The sequence below is a fragment of the Sturnira hondurensis genome, unplaced genomic scaffold, assembly GCF_014824575.4.
Source record: "Sturnira hondurensis isolate 20B ecotype Veracruz unplaced genomic scaffold, ASM1482457v3 Scaffold0001074, whole genome shotgun sequence".
Taxonomy (NCBI): Eukaryota; Metazoa; Chordata; class Mammalia; order Chiroptera; family Phyllostomidae; genus Sturnira; species Sturnira hondurensis.
The window spans coordinates 2,488,161-2,503,309 of NW_028073705.1; the positions used below are offsets into that span (position 1 = coordinate 2,488,161).

The 15,149-nt window shown below is 36.0% G+C and overlaps 1 protein-coding gene across 8 annotated transcripts in view; it reads right to left on the bottom strand.

The window, feature by feature from the left end:
* Positions 1–15,149, bottom strand: part of DGKH (diacylglycerol kinase eta) — a 210,297-nt gene that overhangs the window by 52,825 nt on the left and 142,323 nt on the right. For all 8 annotated transcript variants that reach the window (XM_037060214.1, XM_037060225.1, XM_037060193.1 and 5 more), the window contains 2 exons: positions 12,568–12,652; positions 6,110–6,195 (listed from right to left, as the gene is read on the bottom strand). In XM_037060214.1, the coding sequence (XP_036916109.1) occupies positions 6,110–6,195; positions 12,568–12,652 (171 nt within the window). The remainder of the gene's footprint in view (positions 1–6,109; positions 6,196–12,567; positions 12,653–15,149) is intronic.

A 15,149-nucleotide genomic window follows, 5' to 3' on the forward strand; every position in this document is an offset into this window, starting at 1 on the left:
GTGTGTATCACCTACGCAGTTGAAGCTGACAGTGCATATTTAGAAGGCCCGTGATTCTACCATCATCCCAATTACATATGTGACCTACACTTCTTATCACTAGTAACAAGACCTTCATTCTTCAGTTTTCTACTTATTTTTTAAAATAGGGGCAATGAACAAAACATGCAAATACTACACTATGATAAATATGGCAACGGTGCACAAATAATCACATACTGGCAGGCAGAGGCTGTCCTATGAGAACCTGAAAAATTCACTCTCCACGTGATATAAAAAATTTAAGTAAAAAATTAAAGGGCATTTAAAACAAACCCTATATAAACAAACCATAGCTACCTGGGTGCTCTGAGGAAAGATTCTAACGGCCACATACTTTACCTCATCTACTCAAAGAGGGGGTTGCTGAAATTATCTCTAAGGTAAATATCAAAACTAAAATTCTCTGGTTCTGTGACAATGGTTAGTATTTTTTTCTTGACAGTGATCCTGATTTTTGAAATCTTCTGTCCACGGAGCAAATTCTGTCAGGACAATTACTTTGCTTTTCATTTTTAATCAGGACACCTATGATTAGCAGGACACCTAATTAGCACTACTGATTCTTAGTGCTTATAATTCTCAGAAGGTAACTCACATTATACACTGAACTGACAAAATCCCAGTCAAAGAAATTAACTACTTTCTTAACCTATGCATTCTCTATGCTAATGGAACAGAGCTTTTCCATGGGCAATTTCAACATTTAAAAAAGATAAACATAGCCCTGGCTGGCATGGCTCAGTGGATTGAGCACGGGCCTGCGAACCAGACAATCAAGGTTCGATTCCCAGTCGGGGCACATGCCTGGGTTGCAGGCTGGTTCCTTACAGGCTAACTACCAGCAGGGGATGCACAAAAGGCAACCATACATTGATGTTTCTCTCCCTCTCTCCTTCCTATCTAAAGATAAATAAATAAATAAAATCTTAAAAAAAAAAGAAATTCATTACCAAACATCTATTAAAAAAAAAGATAAACATAGCTTAGGCTACTGGGAATTATGACTTTATGAAATAAATATAAACATGTTTTCTGAGCATTAAAGCAGTCTGCCTTAATGTATCATTCAAAGGGTAGTGACAAAATAAGGGAGTTCTGCACTGGTGGTGGTTACAAGGACATGAATGTGTATTATTTTTCTAATCACTAAGTTGTGCCCTTATGATTTGGGCACTTCGCGGTATATACATCATGCCTGAGTGACAAAAATTCTTTTAAAGCACTGGGAAAACATTCAGATTTTACAAGTCTTAAAGAGACATGTCACCCAAATACAATACATAAACCTTGTTTGGACTTTAATTTGAACACATCAGTTGTTAAAAACAAAAATAAAAACACCTTTGATATAAACTGTGGAAAATAAACTGAATAATATAGAATTATTAATGTTATATATTTTTAAAAAGATTATTAGACATAGATATTGAAAGTAGAATAAAACAATTTCTGACATTTGCTTAGAGATACTGTAGCAAAAGAAAGTGGGGAGTATCTGGCAAGCACTGATAAATGCTGAAGCCGAGTGAACAAGTACAGTGGGAAATCACTTTCTACTCTTATGTATGTTTGCAAATATCCATAATAAAACTAAATTAAAAATGTATAGAGTCATGGTTATTATATGTCGTCCTCTCTTTTCTGTCTTGAACATCTTTTAAAATTGTAATCTGGGGTTGTAAACACAGGGCAACCAGGCAAGCCCGTAGTACCAGTGAATGATGAGAAGAGACCAGGGCTGGAACAGAAGCTGCTCAAAGGCAAATGATTTAGTCAGGGAGAAATCCAAAGCTAATGCTGAGAACGCAGCCTAGAAAAGGAGCCAGGTCAAGGTCAAAAATTTTTTTCATCTAATCGGGAAAAACATGAGGTGATAATTTAATATAGCACTCTGTGGTTTATAAAATTTACTTATTTTTTCTTTTTAAAGTAATATTTTATTCATTATGCTGTTACAGTTATATCATTTTTTCTCCCCTTTATTCCTCTCTGCCCTGCACCACCCTTCCCACAAACTCCCCCACCCCCTTAGTTCATGTCCATGGGTCATACCTGAAAGTTCTTTGGCTTCTCCACTTCTCCCTATTTTGTACATACCATTTATGCTTCTTATTCCTGAACCTTTCCCCTCATTATCCCCCTTCCCTCTCCCCACTGATAACCCTCCAGGTCATGTCTCCATTTCTGTGATTCTGTTCTTGTTCTAGTGTTTGCTTAGTTACTTCTTTGTTTTTGTTTTAGGTTCAGTCATAGAGTTTGATGTCATTTTACTGCTCATAGTTGTGATCTTCTTTTTCTTAGATAAGTCCCTTTAACATTTCATATAATAAGGACTGAGTGACAATGAACTCCTTTAACTTGACCTTATTTGGGAAGCACTTTATCTGCCCTTCCATTCTAAATGATAGCTTTGCTGGATAGAGCAATCTTGGATGTAGGTCCTTATGTTTCATGACTTTGAATACTTCTTTCCAGTCCTTTCTTGCCTGCAAAGTTTCTTTGCAGAAATCAGCTGATAGTCTTATGGGGACTCCTGTGTAGGTAACTGTCTCCTTTTCTCTTGCTGCTTTTAAGATTCTCTCCTTCTCTTTAATCTTAGGTAATGTAATTATGATGTGCCTCTGTGTGTGCTTCCTTGGGTCCAACTTCTTTAGGACTCTCTGAGCTTCCTGGACTTCCTGGATGTCTATTTCCTTTGCCAGATTGGGGAAGTTCTCCTTCATTATACTTTCAAGTGTTTTCAATTTCTTGCTCTTCCTCTTCTCCTTCTGACATCCCTATGATTTGGTTGTTGGAATGTTTAAAGTTGTCCCAGAGGTTCCTAAGCCTCTCCTCATTTTTCTGAATTTTTGTTTCATCATTCTGTTGTGATTGAATGTTTATCTCTTTCTTCTGCTCCAAATCATTGATTTGAGTCCCTTCACTGTTGGTTCCCTGTATATTTTTCTTTATTTAATTTTTTCTGGGTCTTCACTTTTTCCTCTATTTTACAACCATCCTCAACCATTTCTGTGAGCACCCTGATTACCAGTGTTTTGAACGTTGCATCTCCATAGGCTGGCTATCTCTTCATCACTCACTTCTATTTTTGGAGCTTTGATCTATTCTTTCATTTGGGCCATTTTTTTTTGTCTTGGCAAACCTGTTACATTGTAAGGGGTGGAGCCTTAGGAATCCATCAGGGCAGGGCAACCCACTTTGCTTCCTCGTGGAGGTGTATGTGGGGGAGGCGTCAGAGAGGAAACAATGCTACTTGCTCAGCTCCTGACACACTTTCAGTCACTTCTCCCAGTACTCACAAGCAAATTGGGCCCTTCTGGTGCTGATTCCCAGTTGTGTGGGTACATTCTAGGACCCTGTGGGTCTCTCCAACGAACTCCCCTGTGAGGTTGGGAGTTTCTCCTGCCACCACAACACCCACAGAGTTTTACAATCAGAGGTTTTCAGGCTTTCTTTACCCATGCTTGCACCCTGGGTTGTGTGGTCTGACTTGCTCCCCACCTGTTCCTCCTGGTTTGTCTGCATGTGAATGTGGGACCACCCAGTCTTCCAGCCGCTGCCTTGCTGTGTGACCTCTCTACCCCAGCTGCCTGTCTCTGCTGCCCCTACTAGTCTTAATGTTTCTTCTTTAACTACTTGGCTATCAGGCTTCATACAATTCAATTTTCTGGAAGTTCTGGTTGTTTTTTGGTTTTGAATTTGTTGTTGTCCTTCTTTTGTTTGTGCAAAGAGGCAAAGTATATTTACCTACGCCTCCATCGTGGCTGGAATTTGAGCTCTCTTTATTTTACTACTCAACTTAGTTCTCTTAACAATTCTGTGAGAGAGGAAGAATAAGTATTCCTTCCATTCTTAAACCTGATAAACAGACGTTAAGTCACAAAGCTAGTAGATGACGGAGACTCAACTAGGACTCCATATTTAGTCCTACTTAGTGCAACACGGTGACTTAGGTTTTCAAGCTGTTTTGCAAAAATATTTCAAAGATTCCACAAATTCTTGATTCAAATTATTTAAATATATAGAAAATAATTTTAATGCCCAAATAGTCATTAGTGATATTAGAGACAAACATGTTAACTTTTACTGGTTTTGTGTAAATTCACTAGGGTGCATGTCTTGGACTAAGTCATCTTCTGCTATTTTAATTTAATTGAAGGAGAGTTCTTTATACCTAAATAAAATAAAATACAGAAGTATCTTAAAACTGCATTAAATATAAAGTTGTCATCTATAACCATATTGCTTAATTTTTCTCATAAATGACTAATAATTTAATCCTATCCAATTTATTAATGCCAACAAAATAGAATTTTAATATTTTTAACACTGAAATTCCACATGTGTTTTTATTTGAAAAAAATTCCCACTGCTAAAAATGTGCTTCACAGGTCTTACATTTAAGAACACTAGGGAGAAAAAGGGGTTGCTGCTATAACGAGCTGTTTGCATCAGACCAAATTTCGTCACATTAATTCTATTTACTTAAAAATATGAGTAGATGTTAAAGGTTCTTATCACAAGAAAAAGAAATGTAACTGTGAGGTGATGAATGTTAACTAAACTTATCATGGTAATAATTTTTTAATGTATACATATGTCAAAAATTACAATGTACACCTAAAACTAATACAATGTTGATTATATTTTGATTCAGAAATTTAAAAAGAATATTTAGAATGTGTAGGAGTCCGTGATCCAACACAGGAAGGCCAACAGTGATGCTTTGCTGACCTCCAAACCACAAAATGGGACCAGATAAAATACTTACTTAACTGTACTAAGAATAATTCTTTTATAACTTTATATACCATGAAAAAGGTTCCATTTCAATTTTCTAGCTCTTCTATCGATGTCCTCTAAAATGTCCTGTAAAGAAGCATTTGATTCACAAATGAAGGTGAAGGTGGCAAACATGACATGTCTTCCTTGAAGAAGTAATTTAGGAAGCACCGAAGGAAGTAGCTTTGGTATAGGAATTTGGCCTAGGATGACAAGGTCAATAGGGAGTGCTGAGGCATGGAACAAGCTGGAGATCTGCACATGTCACCATAAATCAAAATGACTTACTAAAAACACCCAACCGAACAACAACGTAACCACCACCAGCAGCACTGCCATCACACAACGGTGTCTGCAGCCCACCTGTGTGGACAACCCGTGTGCTTCCCCTGAGGGCCATTCAGGTCTTTTCCTACTGCTCAGTCTTGTTTCCTATTTCTGGGGGTCATGGCATCAAAACCGACTGTCACTGTGTTTGTACTTTTATCACAAGCGTATTTATTTATACTGATTTCCTTGACTTTTTTGTAAATTAAGTATATACTATACTAAAGTTTGTGCTTTTTTCCTCCACCATTTTCCCACTCCCTTTCTTTCCTCCTTCCCCTTCTTTTTCTTCTCTTTCTGCATGATAGTAATATTCTCTTGGTAAACCAGAGTCCTAAAGCGTTCCTTTATTTTTGATTATCAGTTGAAAATTTCAGTTGCTTTCATCCGTTCATCTAGTTAACTTTCCAGTCTTCATAACTTCAGAGCAGGATACCTTAAAACTAAATTCTAAATTCCAGCCAGGCAACATTTGGGATAATTAAATCAAGTAGCTTTGGCTCCATATACAGAATCAACTTAACTAAAATTCAGTAACTTCAAATTAAAATATAATTATGCAATTTAAACACACTAAGAAAAGTCCTTTTGAAAAAAACCTCAGCATTGTTTCCCTTAACAGTTCCTAAATAGTAATGTCTATGGAAATAATAAATTATAATAAAATATGTTTTCTATAATTAATCATAAATACGTCTTAATTAAACAGGAACTTAGAGTAACTGAACTCTAAACAATTATTGCACCTTGACAAAAAATCTTTTGAATTAAGCATTAAAAAATACCCCTGAATATTCTCCAATGTAAGGAAGATGCTAAAATGATATTTTAATATGAAAATTTAGTTTGTCTAATTCTGTAAGCTACTACAAAGATATTTTTTTGGAAAATAAGTCACAACCAGCTTTTCTTTCATCTTCACCATGTAACGACTACATGACATCACTCTGTAACTCACTTGGCAGATGACCTGACCACGGCGTGTTCATCAGAATTAAGGATTTTTGTCAGATGAGCTGCAACTGAGTCTTCATAAATTGTCATCTGAAAAACAATTTTTAAACTGCATTGTGTTACTGTTGCTGGCAATTATACAACTCAGTTATTACTGCTTCAAAGACGGGATCATTTGTGACACGTGACACAGGACAATGGCTGCAAATAATATGTAACCAAGAGTCATTATACAAAATAGACAAATATTTTCTTTCTGTGAAAGCTTTTAGTTTCTGGAATTCTTTAATTTATACTCTTAGAAAAATCCACAAAACCCTCTTTACATTTTTTAAATGTTAAAAGGCTGAATATATAAATTATTCATATAATTGAGTAAAAAAAATGCTATGCAACCTAATAAGCATGGGACAAAGACGAGAAATTTAAAGAGGTTGATATCCAAATGACCCATAAGCAGATGAAAAGGTGTCCAACCTTATAAGCCACCTGGCAAATGCAGAGTAAAGCCACCATGCGATACCACTACGTGTCAGCCAGAATAGCTAAAATCAAAACAACAACCAGAAAAGGTCAAATACTAGCAAAAGCAACAGAACTCTCAGTCTCCTGGAGGAGGAATTGATAAACATACTCTATAAAACTCTGACAGTATCTATTAAAGCTGAACGTATGCATAATACTGTAGGACCCAGCAATTCAACCTCCACATATATGCACACAAGAAATGCAGATTTCAGCAAATGTGTGTTCAGCAGAAGACACGTATTAGAATGTTAACAGCAGCATTTACTCAATGGTAGAATGGATAATAAATTATACTACAGTATATTTGTGCAATGGAAGACTAAAGGGCAATGAAAATGCATGATTTATAACTAAACTACAATATAGATGAATCACACAGAACATACTGTTGAGTGAAAGAATTCAGAACCAAAGGAGTACATACAAAATGATTCTATTTTACAAAGTACAAAACCAGACGAAACTACTCAGTGGCCTTATAAGTCGGGAGAGTGGTTACTGGGGTGGGAGAGGGGGGTGGTGAACGAAAAGGGGCATAAGGAGGTCTCGTGGTGCTGGCAATGCTACCCGGCGACCCAGGTGTTGATTACATCTAGTTTGTGGAAATTTACCAAGATGAACATTTATGACATTTATACTTTTCTGTATGCAGAATTCAATAAGGTTTTTTAAAAATGTCAAATGCAGTGTCATACAAGCATGTAAATAAATATTTCTCTCAAATCACTAAATAATCAAATGCTAAAGGAGTCCCATATCACCTTTTTTACTGGATTCAAACTTTAACATTCTATTGAAAGAACACATCTTCCTAATAATGTAAATGTGTACAGTATTTAAACAGTTTCATATTGAGACCCTTCCATCAAATGTTTGCCTCAAATACTCCATGTCTCAATTGCTCAAAAATTTCTGTTATACACCATCTGTTCTATTCAGGCCAGCCGCCCATACTCTTCTGACTCAGATATCCTTTCATCCCTTTTTCACTAATCAGCATCAGTTTATTCAGACTTAAATGAAGATTCAGTTACCCCCCCCTGGCTCCCTCTGAAAAGTCTTCTTGACTAGGTCCCCCAAAGGGACCTCATTCCTGACTAATATCCAGTTCCATCAGTGGCTAATCAGTATGTTGTTACTCTTTTAAATTTCTATCTTACTTTTTTCAAAGACAAACCACATATGGAAAAAAATTTACATGAAAAAAAGGTGGGAAAAAGTAAAAAAAGAAAATATTTTTTCAGAAAGATTAGTTTTATTTCTTTTTCCTATAGGATAAATTGTCATAAAACCTAAGAAGGTAGAAAAAAAGTATTATAAACTATCATTAATTCCATTTGAATTTACACCTAAAAACCCAGTGTTTTGCCCTGACCAGGATGGCTTAGTAGGTTGGGTGTTGCCCTGCAAACCCAAAAGGTCACGGGTTGGATTTCCAGTCAGAGCACATGCCTGGATTGCAGGTCAGTTCCCAGGCTCTGGGCATGCAAGAGGCAATGGATTGATGTTTTTCTCCCTGTCTTTCTCCCTCCTTTCCCCTTTCTCTAAAAAATAAATAAAATACTTTTTAAAACCAAGTTTTTGTCCATTAAAAATAAACAAAAGCAAAAAATTCAATTTCTTCCAGAGGAAAACAAAATAACTTCTGTGTCCAAGGATAAAATTATTGATACCACTTACTAACCTATTATGTAGTCATTTAGTTAAGTCACAAAGATAAGGTAATAATGACAGTTAACAGTTTTTTAATTGTGTATCAAGCACTGTGATTAAGCACTACGTATATATTTATCCCATTATGTGTCCTTTTCCACAGCCAAGGAATGTGAGGCTCAGGTGATCTGAGTGACTTGCCCAAGACCCCAATTAATGAAGAGCAGACAAGCTAAGGGCCAGCTCTGAGGCTTTTCCCACCATAGTGCCCCCTGCCTCCACCCCCACCAAGTCCTGGTCTTTCCTTAACTGTATTTGTTAAATATAAGTATTATCATTTCTCAAGTGTATCATTTATAACAGCCTCCTTGTTGAGCTTTCTAAGTCTCTCCTGCTCGTTTTCAAACCATTCTCTAGTTTACAGCACAATATTAAAAAAAAAATCTGATCACATTCCTGCTTCAGTTATCTCAGTGGATCCATCCTACTTTCTAGATAATGTCAAAACCCTTCAGCTAACAAGGAAGACCTTCCATAATTCCCAAGACTCTCCAAGATCTGACTCTCCTTTCCTCTCTGTCCTGTCTTGTGATGCTCTTTCCTTGCCCTGCATGTTCTAACTCTACAGAATTACTTGTAGTGCTATAAATTTACCAAAGTATTCATTATCATGCTCTATTTAATACTCTTTTTCAAATGGCTCATCTCTACTTTTCTTCTTTTGTGCTGAAAACCAAGTTTACGCACAACTCTCTCTGTAAAGACTTCAATGAACTTGCCAGGCCAAGAAGCCTCTCTTCTGAGCAACCATTATAACCTGAAAATAACCTACACACTATTGATCATTTCCTTGTCTGTCCCTCCCACTACAGAAGAGATTTCCAAACTTCCTGAGTTCGTGGTATCCTTAATGTCTGAACAACTTTGTCATACTGTCCTTAGGCCAAAAGAAATACCTAACAGTAGTTAACTCTAAACAATAATTATTTATGTCTTAACAACTTATTAACTTTAAAAATAATATATATACATTAAAAGAAAAAATCTTATTACATTCTTAAAAAACTAATTGTAAGCCCATTGGCACTGTATACACGTGAAACCTTGGAATCAGGTTGGCCAATGACGTCCTCCTTTCCTATTCCACACAAATTTCTGTGTGGTGTTTGCTTTTTACCACAGCAAGTACTAAAACCCAGCTTCATGATAATATGATGTCATCAAAAGGAATGTAGCATAGCCTAATGTTTAAACTGTGTACTACCTCAAGCTAGTAGTTTGCCAAGCATCCAACGGATGCTGAGTATTACCAGGTGTTTTTGATTTAAAAATATCACTGTGGTGCCCTGAGGCACACAGCTTGGGAACCACTATTCTAAGCTGACTGAAGCTTTCCAGTCCCAGGTATCAGCACTCAATCTTGTTAAATGAATGAAAGAGAGAATAAAGTTATAATTTCTTAGCATGCTACTACCAAGCATCTAGAAAACCAACAGAATTGAGGAGACAGAACTTTTGCTATTTTATCAGAGTAAATTTAAAAATAAACTAATAAGAAGAATTCTGTTTCCATATTTTTAAGGCCATTCTTTCCTGCTTTCAGGGAGATGACTGAGGTTCAGCAGTTCTCACTTCCTCTTTGATCACCTTGGCATTAATAAACAAGCATCTATTGACTTACTAGACTTGCATAATTGGGATAGGATATAGAAGAGACTAAAAATATGACTCCCGCACCAAAAAGCTTTTAATCCAATTAAAAAGCAGTAAGAATCTGGCTTTGAAGAAATAGGCAAGGTCACAGGGCTTTGACACCAAGATACCCATTTTTCCAAAAGGGTTTGGTCTTTTGATCAAAATTTAACAAGAATATTGTTATTCTGCCAGTCATGGTGCTAGGTGACAATATACTGGTGAGTGATTAATACACACTTGCCTGACCTTTACAGCATGATAGTACCAAGATAATGGAAGGTGAACAGGACTATGGAACCACAGAAGAAGAACACAGTGTAGGACTTGAGAGACAGGGATGGCTGCTTGGAGGTGAGTGATACCTAAGCTGAGTCCAAAGGTAGGAACAAGTGAACTAATAAGCAGAGGCCAGTGGAGGGATACAAATTTGTTTGCAAAGGTTTTGAGGAAAAAACATGATGGGCATGGGAATTGTATCTTAAATGCAAACAATAAATTTTCTAATACTGAGTATTAAATAACAGAATCGCTCTTAATGAAGAAAATCAGGAAATTACTCTTTTTTACAATGTTTAAAAAGTACAACAGCAAACAGAATTCCTTGATTATGGCCATAAAGAATTAATCAAGGAAACTCACAATTCTTTAAGCTCTGTAATTCTACGAGGCCAGCAGAACGCTGGCAGTAAGATAAGTAGGAAGAATCAACAACCTTTTTGTACTTCTAAGAAAACCAAAAATATAATCTCGCAATCAGGCATAAGGGAGCTCAAAATGAATGTTTTATTTCCTGTAAAGGAAGGTGCAGCTTACTTCTATTGTAGTTTTCAAGGCAAAAAGTCACACAGTGACTGGTCAGAGTGATGTAGAACGTTGATTTAACCTATAATCTGAAGGCATTCTATCCTTTTGTTGTGAAATATTTTAATAAGAAACCAAAACAAATAAGGTTGGTTCAAAACCCTTTTATATTAAAGAAGAGGTTACTTCCATGTAGCTATAATTGTACCTCATATTTAGTGACCATATATGTGGTAAAAGCAAACTGTCAACCTTTTTTTTTTAATGCTAGGAAATAGACATCTCTGAAGTAAGCAGAGCAAAAAAATTGCCCTTTTGTCTCTTGAGAGAAAATAACGTTTACAAAAAATATTATTAAGAAAAAGACTAGTTCCTATAAAACCTGTATTATGTTTATAGTTGGATAAAATAATATTATAGTCCTGGTTGCATGGCTCAGTTGTAGTACCATTCTGTGCACTGAAAGGTTGCTGGTTTAATTCTCCGTCAGAGCACACACCTGGGTTGCGAGTTCAATTCCCAGTTAGGGCACATGCTGGAGGCAACTGATCAATGTTTCTCTCTCACATGGATGTCTTACTCTTTCTCCATCCCTCTGCCCCTTCCTCTCTCTCAAAAATCAATGGAAACATGTCCTCAGGTAGGGAAACAAAGAAACAAATGAATAAAATAACATTGTAAATGAAAATGCTGCTGGAAATCGAATAGTAAATATATTAACCTTTAATAGTAATTATCTCTGGGTGGCAAGACTTAAGGTTTTTACTTTCTTTTTCATATAATTTTTATTTTCAAATTTTTAGAAGCAGTTTTTGCTACCTTTATATCAGAAAAAGTTTTTCAAAATTCAATTAGCTTCTTTAAGGAAGAGCCCCATGTTCCTAGTTACTATTTCTTTCCTTAGTTTTGACAAAATCATAATTTTCTTAATCACAAAACAAAGATTTCACATGTAAAATAAACAGATTAATTTTCCTTGAGCAAAACAATAAGCTATCATAGATCAAATAATGTTAGTGAGTCAGATAATAATCCTTTGAAAATTTGGTTCTGTTTTAAATCTCCAGTGCTTTGAGGTTTAATCAGAATGCTAAATCTTTAAGAAGTCTAAAAACTGTACTTATTAGTGGTCTATAGCAGGGATGGGATAAAGTGCACTGTTTTCTTTCTTATTTTGATCAACAGGCTTAGCCTGTAGACCTGTTCAGGTGGACCCTCAACAAAGCAGGCAAAGCAGGATGAAATTACATAATATTCTGGCCAAAAGTATCAGTGTGTTGGAGATTATTACGAGACAGGGGCTAACCCCTAATAATCACACAGGTGCTCACGGCTGAAGCAAAAGATGAGGAAATGCTGACAGGAACTTGCCATCGGCTGACATTCCCCGGAGCCCTGTTGGTCAGAAGCAGACAGGTGCAATATTGGGGAAGAAATATCAGGGGAGATTGAAGGGGAATGTGCATGCTTGGTGTTTTGTACACATTCATGAGCATATTTAATCCTCACAATATGGTCATCTCACTCTACAGATGAGGTCACCAAGGCCTACAAAGGTGAGTGACGAGGCTAAACTCTCACTCCCAGTGTGGTGTTCACGGAAGGACTGTAACCTAAGGATTCAGTCCTCCGGGGACAGGACTACAAGTAGTCAACGAGACCGTACTCAAGCCAATAAAACATAAAATGAAGTAAACATGCTACTGTGTCTTATAAGCTTTCTTATTTGTTCAAGATATTCACCCCATCTTCAAATGGTAAACAGGTAAAGGGTTAAAGGCTTACATAAAATTCTTCAGATGCGTCTGGAGGTTCTGGAAGTAGAGAAGCCTTTGGTGGCAATTTGAGTTCATAGGTCATTATACTCCACCTGAAGGGAGAAACATCTTTGGTCTAAAATTCCTTTAAAATTTAACAAACTGATTTTGTCCTCACCTCATATACAAAAATACGCACATATATTTATGAACTATGCCTTACTGTACCTAAAACAACTGAATATGATTGAATGTAAACTATACTTGAAAAATTAAAAAATAAATATGAAATGAAAGAAATAAACAACCAAATACAAGATAAAGTTTGATAATTTCATAAAATGCTAAATTTATAAGTTATGATTTCCATATCTTACCAATTCTGTTATTAGTGACTTCAAAAAAATTTTAAGGCCATGACCGAGGTAAGAAATGCATGTTCCTAACACTTCCCCCTCTTCACCAGATGCAACGCACTAATCTTTCTATTCTTGTCTGTTTTACTTCTAAAATGATGCTCATTGTATTTTACTAACTAGATTATAAAGTTACTAACGGATCACAATACAAAGTTCTAAAACAGCATCCTAGATTAAATAAATGCTTCCTACCTATAAAAAACACATCACACTCCATGTCACAACCAGACATGTCAAGTCAGCTTACACACACATGAAGTGAAAATCAGCTAATTATCCCTTCTTAAGAATGGGATGAGAGAAAAATACTAATGGAAGTAACCGAAGCCAATTTATTTCAATTAGCTATAAATATTAATTTCAAACCTAACATTGAATCATTTGGTGTTACAGAAAAGCAATCAACTAACAACAAATCCAGTCGTGTATTCAAAATAACAATTTTAAATTCTGTGAGAACAATTGTGTCTGTTGTCTATAACAGGATATGAAATAAAGATTTTACAAAGACACAAAGCATAATAAAAGTAGTACCATAACACATAAATTTTAAGAAAAGCATTTCACAACTGAAACCAGAACCAACAGGAAAATTCCAAGATTAGCATCGGTATTCAAATAGTGCATCACTCAGAGTAATAAGTTTTTGCACAAAAATACAAATTCCCAGAAAATCCCGCAAAAGACATATATTTTAGGATGTATTAACTGAATAGTTACATATAGGTCTATTCAACTCTCAACAGGAATGTACTACAAAAAAATATATACTTGATCACGAAAAGCCATTGATTTAGCCACCATCCATCCTTGCAAGAGATTTCAACATCTCCATGTGACAAGATACTATTCCAGAGTCTGGAAATACCATAGTTTGTAAGACTTCCCTAAGGAGCCTTATATTCTAACGCAGAAAATAGATATAATACAAGCCGTATGTAAAATAATTAAGCCTTGAAACTATCTGAATAGGGAGAAATACAATTGAAAACATGCAAAGTCAAGTTCCTTATAGCTGGAAATACTCTGGTCGAAGGAGAGTTAAAGAAATGAGACAGAAATTCATCCAAAATGCCCTTAATTCTTTGTTCCTTCCATGCTGCACCTCCACCCTTGATGGGAAATGATTGGGGTTGAAGAAACAGGAGAAAGCGGCAGATGAGTCAGAAATGGACGCGTGTTGGTACTAGCTAAACAGGGTTAGAGGCCCGAAGGTAAGGATCCAACTGGTGTCCACGTGCATTAAAGAAGAGAGAGTGCACTGCGAGGAAAGACCTGGGGAACGAGAGTCTAGATTTCAGTTTAGAGTGCCAGTTCTACCACTTACTAGGTCTGTGACGCTGATAAGATAAATACCTCCCGATTCTCTTTATCTGTAAGATGGAGATTATTATGGTTGTAGCTAGCTTGAGCTGTGATTAAGCAAGATGATACTCTATCTAGTAAATACTCTATCTACCTAGATTTATTATCTAGTAAAGGCACTAGAAGAGCCAGGCAGACAAAAATCTAGTCATTCTTACTCTAGTGTCTCCACAAGCCTTTTCATCTCTGTAAGATAGTCACAATAACACTTTTTATTAGCTATCCTACTGTATTGTTTTGAGGATCAAACCAATTGGTATATATGAAAAAGTACAAAATTTGGAGTGTTATTAAACAGTGATATTTTCACATGGTCTTTACAAACAGTATTCTTAAGTCAGTAATGAAAGGCCAGGAACATCTTCCATTGCCTTATATTTGACCCCTCTTTATCCACATGGTAATGGAAGATGATTTGACTTTGGGTGGGGGGTACACAATGCAATATAGAGATCATTTATCATAGAAATGAACACCTGAAACCTATACAATCTTATTTACCAATGTCACCCCAATAAACTTTAAAAGAATCAAGTAGAAAATATTTTTTAAAAGCCATGAACAAAATAGTTTTACGTTTCTAATAACGGTCTTTTTTTTTAAGGTTAAGAAATCTAATAGGTTTTTTTAAATCCCCTTTTATTACTTTTTTTCTTCTTATGTTTTTTGTAGATGTGTATCAAGAAGTTTCACCATGGAGACACAATTTCTCTGGCCACTCCCTGGAGAAGATAATTTTTATTGCACAAAGGGAAAAGCAAACACAGGGTAGAGGAAATGCCTAGCAGCATTTCCTAGGATGAAACAAGAATGTGGTATTTAAATT